Source organism: Juglans regia, chromosome 9 (assembly GCF_001411555.2).
Source record: "Juglans regia cultivar Chandler chromosome 9, Walnut 2.0, whole genome shotgun sequence".
In the NCBI taxonomy this organism is placed as follows: Eukaryota; Viridiplantae; Streptophyta; class Magnoliopsida; order Fagales; family Juglandaceae; genus Juglans; species Juglans regia.
Window position 1 is genome coordinate 22,503,345 of NC_049909.1, and position 16,631 is coordinate 22,519,975.

The following is a 16,631-nucleotide window of genomic DNA, read 5'->3' on the forward strand; positions in this document are numbered from 1 at the left end:
AATATATACTATATATTGATATCACTATATATATTATGCATATAGACTAAGGCTGTGTTTGGGTAACCAAGTATCCTCAACACTTTTCAAGTATTATCGTACTTCTGAAAATACTTCACATACCAAACAACTTCAAATACTCTCAATGGGACCCACAAACTCACTTCAATCTCTACTTATAACTATTCACAAATATTCTTTAATATTTATCACCATTATATATAAATAAAAAATAAAATCACTATAATATTTATTACTATTAAATATATAAATAAAATCATTATAATATATAAATAAATCACTATAATACATAAATAAAAAATATTTATCACTATTATATATAAATAAAAAATAAAATCACTATAATATATAAATAAAAAATAAAATCATTATAATATATAAATAAAAAATAAATCACTATAATATATAAATAAAAAATAAAATCGCTATAATATATAAATAAAAAATAAAATCATTATAATATATAAATAAAAAATAAATCACTATAATATATAAATAAAAAATAAAATCGCTATAATATATAAATAAAAAATAACATCATTATAATATACAAATAAAAATAAAATCATTATAATATATAAATAAAAAATAAAATCACTATAATATATAAATAAAAAATAAATCACTATAATATATAAATAAAAAATATTTATCACCATTATATATAAATAAAAAATAAAATCGCTATAATATATAAATAAAAAATAAAATCACTGTAATATATAAATAAAAAATAAAATCACTATAATATATAAATAAAAAAATAAAATCACTATAATATATAAATAAAAAATAAAATCACTATAATATTTATCACTATTAAATATAAATAAAAAATAAAATCATTATAATATATAAATAAAAAATAAAATCACTATAATATATAAATAAAAAATAAAATCACTATAATAAAATAACTATAATATATAAATAAAAAATATTTATCACTATTATATATAAATAAAAAATAAAATCACTATAATATATAAAATAAAAAATAAAATCACTATAATATTTATCACTATTAAATATAAATAAAAAATAAAATTACTATAATATTTATCACTATTAAATATAAATAAAAAATAAAATCATTATAATATATAAATAAAAAATAAAATCACTATAATATATAACTAAAAATTAAAATCATTATAATATTTATCTCTATAATATATAAATAAAAAATAAAATCGCTAAAATATATAAATAAAAATAAAATCACTATAATATATAAATAAAAAATAAAATTACTATAATATTTATCACTATTAAATATAAATAAAAAATAAAATCATTATAATATATAAATAAAAAATAAAATCATTATAATATTTATCTCTATAATATATAAATAAAAAATAAAAACACTAAAATATATAAATAAAAATAAAATCACTATTATATATAAATAAAAAATAAAATACTATAATATTTATCACTATTATATATAAATTAAAAATAAAATCATAATAATATTTATCACTATTATATATAAATTAAAAATAAAATTATTATAATATTTATCATTATTATATATAAAAGTAAAATAAAATCACTACAATATTTATTAATATTAAAAAATCACTATAATAAAATCATTATAATATTTATTATTAAAAATCAAATCACTATAATATTTATGAGACCCACACATTTTTCAACTACCTACTCAAAAGTCAACAACTCAACATACTTCACACATCCAAACAACTCAAAATACTTTCAATGGGACCCACAAACTCACTCCAATCTCTACTCATAACTATTCACAAACATTCTCAACACTTCTCAACACTTTTCAACACCCAAACGTACCCTAAATTTTAGTCCCAAAGGCCAAACGGCGTCGTTTAATGAGACGATTACATAACCCACCTCCCTCCCCGCTCGACCATCTCTGCTCTGACTCTCGAGTCCGAGTCCCCGCAGCCGTCTCTCACGCACAGCCCCTCTCTCACGCCGTTAACAGCCCCTCGCCGTCGACACTGTTGGTCCGTTCCGTTCTCCTCTGCTTCCAGTTGTTCCCGAGGCTACAGAATCATAGATATTGTTTTCCCCTCTCTCGGCGAGCTAATCGGTATGTGAACATATATATGCTTTTTAATTTTCAAAATCTTACATTTACTTCATGAATCATTACAATGTTTCAATTCATTGCTAATTGATTCATTTCATTTAGGGTTTTTTTATCGAATTTACAGATTTGAGATTTAGGGTTTTTTACAGATTTCGAAATCTGATTAGGGTTTATATTTTATATTTTATTTTTTGTATAGCTCCCCATCAAGCTGAATCTGTATTTTATAATTGTGGAAGGTATAATTTTATATTTTATATTTTAGGATTTAGGGTTTATATATGTTGCATAGCTCCCCATCGAGGATGAACATGTATAGCTCCCCATCCAACTGAAAATAGCTTGATTTCTTTCCTTTTTGTTTTTGTGGGTAATTTTGTTTGTTTGTTCATATATATCTGTTAGTAGATTTGAACCTGATAATTTTTTTTGGGTTGCATGGATGTCAATCAGTGATTCTACTGGTTTGGTTTCTTGTGTGTTCTGTGTTTTCTTGAATCATTACAATGTTTTCTTGCATTGTGTGTATTCTCTATTTGAATTTTCTGCTATTGCATTGATGGTTTTTCTTTCTCTATTAATCTTTATTCTGTGTGTATTGATATAAGGAACCTAGAAGCTTTTTCTCTTGTGCTATGTAACGAGAGGCAGGGTACTTTGCCCTTTTGGCTTGTCATTGCAATTCATGTACTTGAGATTCCTTTATATCAATTTATTTGGTGTCCATTGAACTCTTTTAAAAAAAAGTCAGTTTTGGTTGATCTTTTTTATTTATTTTTTATTTTTTGTGTATTTTTTGTGAACTGGCATCAATACGTGCATAACTGCATATTGTAAAAACTTTAATGAGCTTCTGATTTAGGGTTTATTTTGTTGTTACAGTTTTTTTTTTTTTTTTTTAAATATCAGATTTTATATTTTTATAGCACATTTTTCTATAGCACATTTTTTATGGCAGCAGATTTTTTACACGGGAGCAGTTTTTTTATGGCAGAATTTTTTTATGATAGATGACTAAAACCAGAAAACCGGACTGAACCGGTAAAACCGGTACTTACCGGTTTAGGAGGGTAACCGGTGCATAATTGGTTTTTGAAAATACAAAACCGGTACATACAGGTTCGGTCCTAAATTTTGTCTAAAATCGGACCAGACCGGATCAGTTACACCCCTAGTCTATATACATAATTTTTTATTTTTTATTAATAGTGTATAAATTATGAATAAAAAAAATTCAATTAATTTAGGACGTTGCGGTTCTCCTTTTGGTGCCCCTACGTTTGCCCCAATGTGGCCTTGTAGCACGTCGGCCAATATTAAGGTCCCGTTTAGATTTAGAGATGAGATGGGATGAGTTAAGATGCTTTGTGAATAATAATGAAATTTGTGAGTTAAAATTTGTGAATAATAATAAATAATAGTGAGATATCTCCCAATCCAAACCCGCTCTAAAAATAAAAAACTTATTTTATCACGAAATTTTTATTAAACAGCTCTACATTATATAATACTTATTAAAAAAAAATGCATATCACTAACTACTTCCTCATCATTCCTCGAGAGTGAAATTGTCGTTTTCCTTCCTAAAAACTAAACCAACCGACGTCCCTGTTAACTTTGGCTCTCACCCGTGTTACCAAATCAACGCCAAAAGATTTCCTTCCCAATCTTCTTCATTTGTTTGGACTTCAAAACCCTCTTCGTCTTTCTCTCTCTCGTACGCACTGCACCCCATTTTCTCGGATATTGACTCCAGCAATTGGTGTCTACGATTCACAATCTCTCTCCATTTTGTTCAGGATCGGTGATCCTGTCTCTGTTGGTGTTGTGTACCTCATCTTCTCTCGTGTGTTTTATTTTCCTGCTCGAGTCTCTGCGCTAGTTGTATTATTGCTGATTTTAATTTAGAAAGGGACGGAAATTCAGGTTTTTTTGTTTTGTTTTGTTTTTTTTTTTTTGTTTTTTTGTTTTTTTTTTCTGACATTAACTTGCCCTCTTATATTAAGATCATCTCTGTTGGCTGATGTGCCTACCACGTGGCAAGGCCAATGGGGCAAACGGAGGGGGCACCAAAAGGGCATCCCATTTTCCAGCCAAATGGTTACTGATTTAAACCTCTAAAAACCCTGTAATATCAAAATCCCCATCTCCTTTGATCCTCTCTTCGACTTGTTTCGACCCCTAAGGTATTCTCTCTCTCTCTTGTGCGTTTGTGTGTGTTTAACTTATTGATCTGTGAGGATGGTGTGGAACAATTGAAAATGAATGGGTTATCCCACATTATGATTCGTATTAATACTTTCTTGATATTCTCTATGTAAGCTTCTCTGGGATTTGGGTATGTTCTTTGGTGGCTTAATTTCGTGTTTACCTTGTAAATTCAACTCATTTATTGAATTTCATCGCTTTTTTGAAGTTGGGTTTGTGTTAGTCTCAGTTTTGGAAGAATTTGCTCTAGGATGTTGTGATCTCATGCTATTGGTTCTCGGGTATATGCTGCTGATAACACCGAATATTATTTTCTTTTTTCTTTCTTCCTATGAAAACTGATAATTATTTGGTTGTCGAGAATGCCGTTTTTCGTTTATGGTAAAATTTAAGAATAAGCTGAGTAGTGAATACTGGGAAAATGTACGAAAATAAAGAACCAGAAGATTTTCTACTGACACAAAATAATTTATAGCTTTTTTGTTATTCCTTGAAACAAACTATGCAGAGAGTGGCAATCTTAGAAATAATTAGAATCACTTCCATGCTTCTTTTCCCCATTGTGACTAGGCCAGATTCACTCTGCAGCGATCCTAACACTTCTGCTCTCTTTCGTGATAAAGTAAGATCGCTTTATTTTTACAGCGTGTGGCATGGGTTAGTGTTGAAGGTTCATGTTATGAACCCACTAAGTAGAACTCACCCTTGAAAACTAGCTTACAAGGGAAGGGTGACTAGGGGCTTATAAACCATCAACCAATCTCATACTTAGTCGATGTGGGATTGTAACAGTTCAGGATGATTTACCTTCAAGGAGTGAACTTCTCCTTATACATTTATGGTTTGCATGATGTAACTATCTGCAACTGGCCTGCCTTCTGAACTGGGCTCATCTTGCAACCTTCAAGTCTTACTACATTGTTACAGCATTAAGTTTGGCTGATGCATATCTTTGTGAGCTACTTCATTGGTATGAGCTATTAGAACTCAGGCCAATTGTACTGGGAAAGGAATTAATTCTGTTACTTAGACAACAAATTCTTAAGTCATGAATTTGATTAAAAATTCTGTTACTTCGCAATTCTTTGATTGTTAAGAATCTGGTTTAGTTTAGTAGCCTGTTAGATCGGTAATGATGTTTATTATTTAATGCTCCTATTCTCAAAAGCAGTTTAATGGGTTTTGACAGCAACATATGGGAACCAGGGGAGTTATTAGTGATAAGTGGTCTATGAGGGTTCTGTGGCTCTGTGCAATTGGAAGTGCAGTGGGTATGCATTCCTAACCCTTTTTTGTTTTGTGAAACTAATCTGATCTGACAATCCCCAACCCTTTTTTGTCATAGTTTTCTATCAATGAATCTTATATGATTACCTAATCGAAAGGTTGCAAGTTTATTTGTACTAATTGCCTCAATGATCTTTTTTTTTCCCCTCCTCTTTGGTGGTGGTGCTTACTACTTGTTTAGGCCTATATATGGTTGCTGTAGAAAGACAAACACAGAACAGGAACCGGATGTTGGCTGAGAATTTGAAGGCAATGGAGGGTGAAGGCAGCGGCGAGCATGCTTAAATACAGGCATATAACATGATAGAAAGTTTGTAAAATCTTTTTAAAGTGCTTTCCCAGGTTTCCAGATTGGGCCATCTGTTTATGCACAATGTTTCTTCTTTCCCTTTTCCCCCCTTCTCATGGCATCAAATTTTCCGAACTGGTCGGCAGGCCTCTCATTGATAATTATTTACTTTCTTTTTAAGTTTAGACCATAAATTTATCCCATGCCAACAGTTATTTATACACATTATGTTCCTTGAGGGATCGCCATTAGGTTTATAATGGGAAATTGAAAGAGTTTACTGGAATTTGCCATTTCCCATGTTATTTGTGTAGTTTGCTCGTCAGAAGCGGATGATGCATGGCTTTTATATATATTCCTTAAAAGAACAATCCCTAGTACCCATCTGGAGGCCTCCACTTACCGCTGATGGACTGGGACATTGTGGTAGAAGGGATCTAACCACTTGCGGAAAATTAGGATCATGGAGACTGTTCTGCTCCGAGTTACTGAAATCCTCCAGCTGCATGCAGTGGCTACAAAACCCATACCAAGTTGCCAACCGTATCAATATAGATATTCTCCATGTCAATGTAGAAATGCTCCAGATGTAAGGGCATGGGACTGTCTTCCCAACATTGAGCCCATGAAGGTGAAAAAGATATAAAAAAAAAAAAAAAAATGAAAGAGAGAGAAATACAAAGCTTCGTAAAAAATTACATTGGACCATACAAATATTTTTCAGAGAATTGAGTTGAAACCAACGTGTCGAGTATGAGAATTACATGTTGAGATTTGTCTTGGTCATGAAATTGATCTGGCGCCCGTTATTGGCTTCACTTCAATACAATATTGAAAGGCATTCAATTCAAATCAAGGCTGAACTTCGAGGTTTAGATAGTTCAAGGTCATAAAAAATCACTCGTATCTGGGGAGGCCCCTAATGTTCAGGAGATGCATGGGGCAATACACAGTAATTGATCACATGGCTCAAGGAGATCCATAATTTGTTTGCTTTGGACCTATGTGGGATTATCAGCCGAAAATGTTACGTTTTATGCAACAGCGTTACTCTTTCCTTGTAAGTTTGTGTTTCAAACCACCCTTAGTTTGTTCTGCTATGAAAGGGATGTTGCCTTGGGTTAAAAGGCCGAGAAACTAGAACCTGACACGATCATTATGCGAGTTTACATTCTGAGTTTCCCTAATTTGTTAAATCAAAATCTTGTATGTTGACATCCACTATGATACAGCTTATATCTTGCAATGTTCTATGAGCTTCTACTATGGGAGGAAGATTACTATAGGGAAGGATCTACACACATCTGAAATCCAAATAAAGCCTAAACTCATACATGATATCGTTTGCTTCTCTTTTCTTCATCGTCATTGATAATTGCTTCATTATCTTCGGGTTGGCAGAGAATAAGATCTTGGAATACCTTCTGTCCTGGAAGACAATGTAACCGATGAAGAAACTGAAGCAGAGGATTGAAGGAGGGGTGCAACTACTCTGCTTGAGGTTTCATTAGCAACTGTAGAGAGGTTGGTTGCACTTGCAGGAGTTGGTTGCATCTCGATCTCAGTGAATTCACCAGTGGTGGTTTCAGGGGCATCGTCAAGCAACTCGCGATCTTCCTCGATTGACATTACCGTGCTTGTATCCGTGTGTACTGTGGAGTTATCAGTGAAAATACCAAGCCTTCTCCTCCTGGCTTTGTTTCTCCATACGTGGACAGTCTCTCTTATCCCTTGAGGAATTAAGGCTGCCTTATAGTTTGTTCCCATCTGAAATTGAAAAATAAAAGTCTAATACTTTTAGGAATGTTAATAGATGAAATTTCAATGCATGAAACATCTGTATTAATATGATGTATATCCTCACTTTTGCCATCTGTAAGTAGAATACCACAATCTTGCCACACATAGCATATCTTAAGCAATAACAGAGAGCAGAACCAGGCAAACCCACGGTCCTACACAGAACCGGGTGTTGGGGATTTACTGCATTATTATATTTGGACTCGAAAAATTCAAAAGTTAGTCAAAGTGGGCCCATCAAGTTTGAATGAAGCTTGATACAAGAAGTGTTTCATCTCATCTCATTTTATCATTACAACTTTCCCAAATTTTCACACAAAATATAATAAACAATTCAAAATTTTCAAATTCCAAAACAATCATAATATTAAAAAATAGCATTATGAGAATATTTTATTCAACTTTCATATCATCTCAGCTTATTATCCAAACGACACCTTAGTCACAAATACAGACCACACAGCCAGGTTAGATTTGGGGGTTAAAGCATGGCAAACGTATTTATCTTGTTGTCGTAAGTTCTACTGACCTACAAAAAGAAGTCTGTGTCAATTTTTATTGACCATCAGAACAAGCATTTCTCACAGATAGCAGTTCCCATCAAGTAATCTCAATTTTTCAAAAGATCACATTAGCGATCATACGTATGCCACAAGAGAGTACTACTATATAGGTGGTTTCATGCCTTGCTATATTTAAAATCTTACGTTTACACTTAATAGAATACCTGAGTAACCAGTGCATACAGAGGCAAGGTGCTGTAGCTGCACAAAAACTGTCCAGCAAACCTACAGGATAATGACAGTTAAAAAAAAAGGCCCCATGATGCTATGTATCCAAAACAAGGACATCATTTAAAAGTTTGCCTACCCCAAAGCCAGCCTTGTATACACGAGCAAATGATTCCCAATAAAGCAAGAATTATACCCAAATTGCCACTGTAATTATATCAATAAAATAGTTTAGTTGGCATGCACAGATCTTCCATCCTAGCAAAGTAAAATAAAGGAAGCACTATCTTTTTTCTTCTTCTGTATCTTTTGAGGTTATGATCTTGTAACCACTTAATGCTTTCCATAATTTAAACAGATTTCTCAAATTTCCATCATTTGCTCAACTAATCTCTGTCAAATGATCAGTTTTGAGTAAATTTCAATAATTTCCATAATTCAAAAGTAAATTTCCATCATTTCCATAATTCAAAAGTAAATTTCCAAGACAATATGAGATGATCAGTTTTGAGTTGAAAAGTCATCTCCAGCACCCCAATTAAAATGCCAAACTAGTCAAGGAAGAAAAGAGAGTACCCAGAACCAAAAGAATGAAGCCAATTCAAATGCATTCTGCAAAGAGTTAAAACAAAGAACATGCAAATCAGTTTTGCTTTACTGATTGAAAGTCAGTCCATAGAAATTTAAGAAAGAACAAGAAAACAGATTTGCAACTATCTGCAGATGCGTCATGCTTTTTCCAACCTGGAACAGAATAAAATGGATCAAGGATAACAATAGTTCCGGCTTCTTAAACCAGAAAAGATCATCTCGAGGCCTTAGCTTTGCTCCTGTGAAGAATCCAGTTATACCTGCATTCTCTAATGCCAAGGTTGCAATAACATGCTGCAGTTTTGTGCCCACCAGAAGAACAAGCTGCACACAAACATGTAGAACCAGATGACAAGACATTTACATGAGCGGAACTTAGAGCTATGTTATGTTGACTTTTCATGCTTTTTTTCATTTGCGAATACACATCTATTGTACCACTTTAGAATGTACACACGTATTCAATCAGCCTAGAAGTAACTGTGAAAGCCACAAATACAAAATAATAAAAAAAAGAACTTACAGCAATAGGAATGATTGCTATCCAGAAATAGAGATTAGACCCTGTATCAAGCATCATAAAAAAATGATCATAAGTTTAGAGAGTTCAGAATGATAGGTATGATAAAATCAGACTACAATATATTGAAAAAAGTAAATAAATGAAGATAATGGGACCAGAGTATGTTCAATTCAACACAATTAAACTTTTCCTTCATATACCCGAAACAGGCATAAAACAACTATTTGTGCCTCATTTTCTGTAATAAGCAGTACCGTTTACATCAAACAGCATGAAAGCAACAACGAATCCCCAAAGTGGACCACTGCAAGACATTAAACAAACAGGTAAATTAGAGGTCAATTTCAGAAGGGAAAATTCCCCAAAGAGAAGAATCAATTCAGAGAACCAATCATACAAAATAATATTAAACCAGCAGCAAAAAACTAGTTAAGACAAACATGACTGAAGGTCCCAGAGGCAAGTATTCCCCAGTGCCCCCAACCTCCTTCTTGTCCTAGACTAAACATAAAAATTCCTGATGCACATCATACACACACACATATATAATGCTAAGTGAAAAACGGAAACTTAGGAGTATTCCCAAGTAGTCCTGTTCCCTCATCCAGATGCATTGTTAGGCATATAGAGATTCCTTCTGTGTAAACCCTTGGCGTGGACCTCCACCTGCTTTCAGTGAGAGTTCAATGACAGTTTACAAAATTTTAGCCTTAAATTGATTTCATTCAAGAAATTTGTAATCACAGTAAGCTTTTGAGATAAAGAAGAAAGTACAATAGTTTGTCTAAAAAATGAACCCATAAGGTAAGTAAATCTGATGAATGCCAATTCAGTAATCATGTCCAGGAAGTATAAAACCAACAAAAAGGAATGAACATTCTGATGCAATAACAATTCCAGCAATGATTCTTAGAACTCAAGGAGGAGATATGTGAGCAGAAACTAATAAAAACAACTTTTGAACATGACATGGCAGTAAAAGTAGTAGAGTTTAAATTATTTATTACCTCACGCCAACTATCATTTGAAATTCTTCTTCCATGGAGCGAACCATATAGCCGTGAAAATCATATTTTTGTTTGAGATTATGGTTCTGCCATGAATAAGGAGAAACAGAAATAAATTTAATCAAGTAATAGGCATAATAGTGTTCCGAATATATCATCAGAAAACAACTTTTACAATGCCAAATCCCTCACTAATTCAAATATCAAAAGTGGAGACACGAGAAGAAATCAGATTTTAGAATGTTGCAAACATAACCCATGGAACTGCAAGAAAAAAATAACAGATGAGAAATCCATCAGGGAGTTCCAAAGTGGAACCCAGGACAAGTTCAACATTGTTAAGACTTCCTAAAACCTGAATTAATTGAATACTTCCTAAAACAATTCAAAAATGATATGCAGTCTGCTATGAGAAGAAATGTCTGTTTAGCAGATTGTGATCATAAGATCATCATTCAGAACCATCCCACCTGTCCATAAATAGATATCATCTTCCTCTTTATTATCATAAGTCTTAAATTAACTTTTTTTTTTCCAGTCAAATATTGACATTGCATAAGTTTGTCTTAGCATGACTTGATCTGTACACTTTTTTCCAGCACAACGGATCTGCAAGCTCAGCAGACAATATTAACAGTGACAAATGATATCTGGTAGCTTGAAGACATAATCTGTGGATGATGGTCTATAGGAGATTAAAAAAAACAAACAGAACAAAAAACACAGACAAAAATCTGTACTACTGACTGTAAAACCAGAGAATGCCAGACTGAAGTTATTATGTGAACCAGTGAGAGTACTGCATACCATGATGAAGCCCTCACGGAGTGTAAGGTAATCAGCACGAACCATCGAATGCCCAAATTGCCGGAAGAAACATGTCTACAATATAAATGAATCATAAAGCTTAATATAAATTTTACACCAACTCAACAACCTCGAAGAACAATAAAAAAGAATGTTTTTTCAATGAGAAATATAAAATTGCTCTTAAAGTAGAGAGAGAGAGGAGAAAGAAAGTATACACAAACTGACATCACTAAAAAGCAGTAGAAGAAACTGAAAACAGCATGGAGAGGGGAGGGAGAAAGTAAATATTATCCGCCTAGCAATTACCACATGTTGGTTCACTTGCACATGAAGACATTTACTGAAACTTTGAGGAATGAACCCACAAATCTCAAGCAATTACTGCCCTTACAACTGCATCATGACAATGTTGCCCATTCCAGTACTTAAATTACAACTCAAATTTTTTCCCCTTTTGCAACACATCTCAGACTTTCAAATTCCACTGATATGTTCAAAGAGCTCCTTAAATTCACTTCCAGTGACCCTCTGACTAGATCCCTCTTGCATTGATTATTTAAAAGAAGGAAAAAGACAATATGTAGCTAAAGCACCCAAATCAAACACACTATAAGTGAGTTTAATTTTCTTTCTTTATGCTATTTTATCAATTATATATTACTAGTCCATAGTCTAAAGTTTTCTTTGTTTTTTCAGGCACACTATTATATTAAGCAGACAGTACAATACAGGAAACTAAAGAAAGTTGTGTACCTACCACCCAGACAAGGAAACTATTCCTGACCAAAGGATTTGATGCGTGAAACTTGACAAATGCTGATTGCCTTTGCAGTGTCTGCTCTCTCGTGATTTCTATTACACAATAGATATATTAACAATTCAAAATGCAAATTATCGAAGAAAAAAAATGACAGAAACCATAAAATGGTGATACTTATTCACATCAACTAATATATATGATTGCCAATTATAAGCATGCTGAAGAATATAAATGATCACTCAAAAACCAGTAGATTACTTTGAAAACTGTGCCTGCATGTTAAGAATAGTTCCCATTCTTTGTAAGTTGACTGAGAGTAAAAAAGATGCATAATGTACTAGTTACCAAGTAAAAGGCTTTAACCAAAATGTGGGAGCCACTAAAGATGATTGATATTCAATTATACTCACTACCACTTTAGAGCTTACCAGTTAATGAACCTTGCCGGTCCATGTGAGCCTCAATCTCCCATACCCTCCAACTATGAATCTGGTAAAATTGTTACAATGTCATACAAAATACCAATATAACAAAGACGTATTCTATTTTCATTGCTTTCAACTAAACAACTCTGCATATCAAGAGAATGAGTACGCTTCAGAGAAAGATGAATGCAAAGTCATTCAATAATGTAGCATTCCCTTCAAAAGTTTTTTGAAAGACTATTTATTATTTTTATGTACACAGTATGTGGGGTGCATATAAAACACTCTTATTTTGACATATACAAAGTCAATATAATAGGTCCTTTAGAACCTAAGGCAGTGCCAAGAGATACTACTGGTAAAAAACTATGAAGGTATGTTCCGACAACTGTACTAACGAGGACCTATATGGTACTTGATCAGTCCAAGTTACTGAACTTTGTTAGCATTCATTTCTGCTTGGACAGGTGGTTTATTCTGGTGATAAGATCTGTTTGGTTCCTGTTCTTGTATAAATTTACAGTCTGGAATAATCAAAACTGAAATATCTAGTTCCGAACCAAAAGAAGCAACAAAAGATTCAAGATATTAATTACTTCATCCAGAGGTACTTGTTTCTCTGACTGCAAGCAAACCATCTCAGTAGCACGGACATTGCTTTCATGGTTTCCATCGACATGTGCAACTTCTCCTTTTTCTTTCATTGCTCTTTTGGGTGTTCACAACTTCCTATATCTACTTGATAGAATTAATTGGCCACAAAGAAGTATGCAACCTCTGATTAAGATGACCCAGTAGTACCTTGCCCATGTTGCCAGGTCTTGACCCATATTGACAATATAAAAACAAGAAGATTCGACATAAATATGAAATCATACCAAAACAAGACATCAAGATTACTCCAAGTTTTTGCATCTCCTAGAACAACTAAATTTAAAAGAAAATGAACAAGGAAATTCTCGTTTATGTTTAGTGTTAGTATACCACAGAATGTACAACCTTCACAATTGCCAGCAACATTGTTAAGCAGCTGTAAGATATGTGAGTTATTGCCATGACAAATATGAACCGGTGCAACTGCTCAAGACCTTGATACGACACAAACGGCTCGTGATCCTGTAGGACAGAAGAAGTTCTGAATTACTTCAAGACTATTTGGAAAGTAACCAGTACTTATAAATTACAGAGATATTTATACATACACATATATATATATATATATGCATATGACTGTATACAAGACAAAAGAAATTGTTACTTTATATTTTAAGAAATCACATGCCTTACTGCAGGTATTTTTTTCATTCAAGTCACTCAACATCCTCCTAAACGAGTGAGGTAGAACAGAAACCATCAAGAGATTACGGTGCTGGGATGACTTCCCTTTAAGCACTGATATGGTGCATGGAGCAAACTTGCTATCATAGAACTTCGACGGGATGCAGATATTGGATATCATGCTTGAGGAAGCCGTTAAAAGGAGAGAAATAAACCCAAGCAGCATCAACTCTGGTGATAGAAGTCCAGAAAATAGAAGTTCATATATCAGCATAAATGAACAAACATGTAAATAAGAGTCACTGATTACCAATACATAAGATGGTAATGCCAAATACCTTCTTTCATTTTCTCCACTGCTGCAAGCAAGGGTTTTCGGTTAGTTTTCTGCAACCACTGAAACAACAGAGAAACCATTTTTTTCATTAACCAATTCATTTTTTATACCATTCTTACCAAACACAAGGATGAAAAGGTTAATATATGCTCAATGTTATCATTTTTTCATTAAAAAAGCTCTCTCAGTTAATACAAAAAAAAACAAAGAAAAAAAAAACATATTTGGACGGGCTTGAGTCGGCCAATTACACCGGCTCTATGAGCAATTTAAAAAAATATATATTAAAATTGGGTAGGTCTTTTTCCGATTTCAAATTGAATTAGCTGAATTGATCCGAATTGTTATTTCAATTGTCATTTATGGATGCAAAGAGAAGTGTGTATATATATATATATATATATATATATATTTTACAAGAGAAAAAAAGGAAATGTACATAGAACAAAACTTTATTAAACAGGGCATGCTAGATTTAATAAGCAAAGAAAATACAGAATACTACTTACAGAGCTTAGTCGGTGGATTGATCGTTCCACGAGAAAAGAAATGGCAACAAAGATCGTCAACACAGTAGCAACAGACCACGTCGGAGTCAAGGCCAAAGACCTCATTTCTTGTGCTTTTTCCACCACTCTCAACTATTTTACCAGCAGACCTTAAACCTTTATCCCAAGTACTCCCCAATAACTCCCATCCCGCACCAGTCTCAGCAGAATTTTCATGTCCTTTGATCATAAACAGGACCCATATTACGAAGACAAATCAGAATCATTTCTTGATTCTAAGAAAACATACAAATATTATGTGATCCCTTATGACACCCTGTTTCACTCACAAAAATATATTTTTGGAATCAAACCTGCATCATTTCATTAATCAAACAGAGTGGTTTCAGGTGGCACTAACCAAAATATAAACAAACATATAAGGAGCCAATTCAAAAAAAGAAGCGTATCCCTTAATACTTATTCCCAAGACAAAAAGAACATGCATCTTCGTCTCGGAATCAGATAAAGCTTCAAGAACCTCTCTAACCGGAAAGTGTCCCTGCTATTTAAATCAAAGACTCGGTTTTTCATTAAAGAAATACAAAATCTTTCTAGTACCTTCAACTGGAAAAAATGTGTACTTTAAGAGTAACCCCAATTTGAACTGCAGGTTTCTTGGTGAACTAGTAGTAGTTATAATCACTCCCTCTCTGGAAGTTGCTGTTGGTCTCTTCCTCGTTTAAAATATTCCTCTAGACTAATATTTTTTTGCAGCTTCTCTTCTTACCAAAATGCCTGACTTTTTTTTCACCACAAAGACTTCACTCATGTTCGACCCTTCGGAAAATACAGCACCCGCATTCAGCTCGAATTTACGTGAACTATGACAACAGATTTAGAAAGAGACAGCTGGTCCCTCGTCAAATCCCATAATTTGTCTTGCATGAATTTCTTCCTCGTACGCTTGGAGAACCGCCATTTGGTGCACTGTATTGTTACATTGCTGACGACTTTCACTCAAAAATCAACATAAAAGGAAAACGCGTATTAATGGCCGAAGAAAAATTCCGAGACCTCAAGCATATTGCTTCCCGAGCTTTAATCGGACGACAAGAAATTTATTTTGAAGTGAATTGACATTACAAAAATCTTAAATACTTAGTTTAAACTTTAGTATATAATCTTAAAAAAGTTTATATAGAGTAAATATATAAAAAGAATCTTATATAATCATTCTAGCACTTTCTTCTTTTCCAAAAGTTGGAAGAATCCTTTGGGAAAATCTATCGGTAGTTTTGACACAAAGACTTGAAACATCTCCATCCAATTGCAAGCTAGATTGCCCCCACCACTTCGCAATGTCCAGCTGCTTTAGCAAAATAAAGTTGATAAGAAAGGTCTTTTCGTTGTATGTGTTTTTCTAACGCCTCCCATCACGGCAGAATTCGCTGAGCCATCTTCAACCGTTTCAATTAGAGACAGTAAAGACAGCTGAACTTGACATTACAAAAAGAAAATTGGGTTCCAACCACATGTCATCCTTTTGTGTGCTTCAATCAACGGGTCACCCTCAAACATTTTTACGTCCAAGTTTGATTTGATAACGCACTCAATAATAACTAGGTTGCGTATGCTATGAGAGAATGTCTTTTCCACTTTTACAAATTAAACATGAATTTTACAATTTATATATTCTCAAATTATCAAAAGACAACATATTAAATCATTCAACTGTCTTAATTATTGATCTGACAAATATTTCATTTCTTTTTGACCATCTTAACAGTGGGATTTGGAGATAAATAATACTTAAAAAAATTGATTTCTCAACGGACGAGAGAGTTTATATTGATAATTCGTAAATCTCGTTAAAATGGTCGCCTGTTCAGATTTTAACCCTCGTTAGGCTCATTGTACCAACCATCAGTAATAAACTAGCCATCTAATGCTATAATGAGTAGACACCACCTGCACCGTTTTGGACGTTGACGTG

At 33.2% G+C, this 16,631-nt stretch overlaps 2 protein-coding genes across 5 annotated transcripts; one reads left to right on the top strand and one right to left on the bottom strand.

Moving 5' to 3' along the window:
* Nucleotides 1-1,875: 1,875 nt before the first annotated feature.
* Nucleotides 1,876-6,171, top strand: LOC108993010. 2 transcript variants are annotated; one of them, XM_018967782.2, is made up of 4 exons: nt 1,876-2,101; nt 4,108-4,287; nt 5,499-5,580; nt 5,778-6,171. In XM_018967782.2, exons 3-4 carry the CDS (start codon nt 5,505-5,507, stop codon nt 5,879-5,881), a joined length of 180 nt encoding a protein of 59 aa, XP_018823327.1. In that variant the 5' UTR covers nt 1,876-2,101; nt 4,108-4,287; nt 5,499-5,504; the 3' UTR covers nt 5,882-6,171. The 2 variants fall into 2 exon arrangements, with proteins under 2 accessions (XP_018823327.1, XP_018823322.1); XM_018967777.2 differs by lacking the exon at nt 4,108-4,287 and having other exon boundaries at nt 1,879-2,101.
* Nucleotides 6,172-7,020: 849 nt separating this feature from the next.
* On the bottom strand, nt 7,021-15,728 carry LOC108992959 (MLO-like protein 14). 3 transcript variants are annotated; one of them, XM_018967689.2, is made up of 16 exons: nt 15,257-15,728; nt 14,657-14,875; nt 14,149-14,206; nt 13,815-14,041; nt 13,517-13,648; nt 12,536-12,596; nt 12,105-12,199; nt 11,345-11,419; nt 10,538-10,623; nt 9,785-9,834; nt 9,531-9,571; nt 9,161-9,331; nt 8,993-9,028; nt 8,556-8,623; nt 8,413-8,473; nt 7,021-7,652 (listed from the first exon to the last, which is right to left on the bottom strand). In XM_018967689.2, exons 2-16 carry the CDS (start codon nt 14,759-14,761, stop codon nt 7,269-7,271), a joined length of 1,650 nt encoding a protein of 549 aa, XP_018823234.1. In that variant the 5' UTR covers nt 14,762-14,875; nt 15,257-15,728; the 3' UTR covers nt 7,021-7,268. The 3 variants fall into 3 exon arrangements, with proteins under 3 accessions (XP_018823234.1, XP_035549849.1, XP_018823250.1); XM_035693956.1 differs by having other exon boundaries at nt 14,657-15,009; XM_018967705.2 differs by having other exon boundaries at nt 13,532-13,648; nt 15,257-15,727.
* Nucleotides 15,729-16,631: the final 903 nt, after the last annotated feature.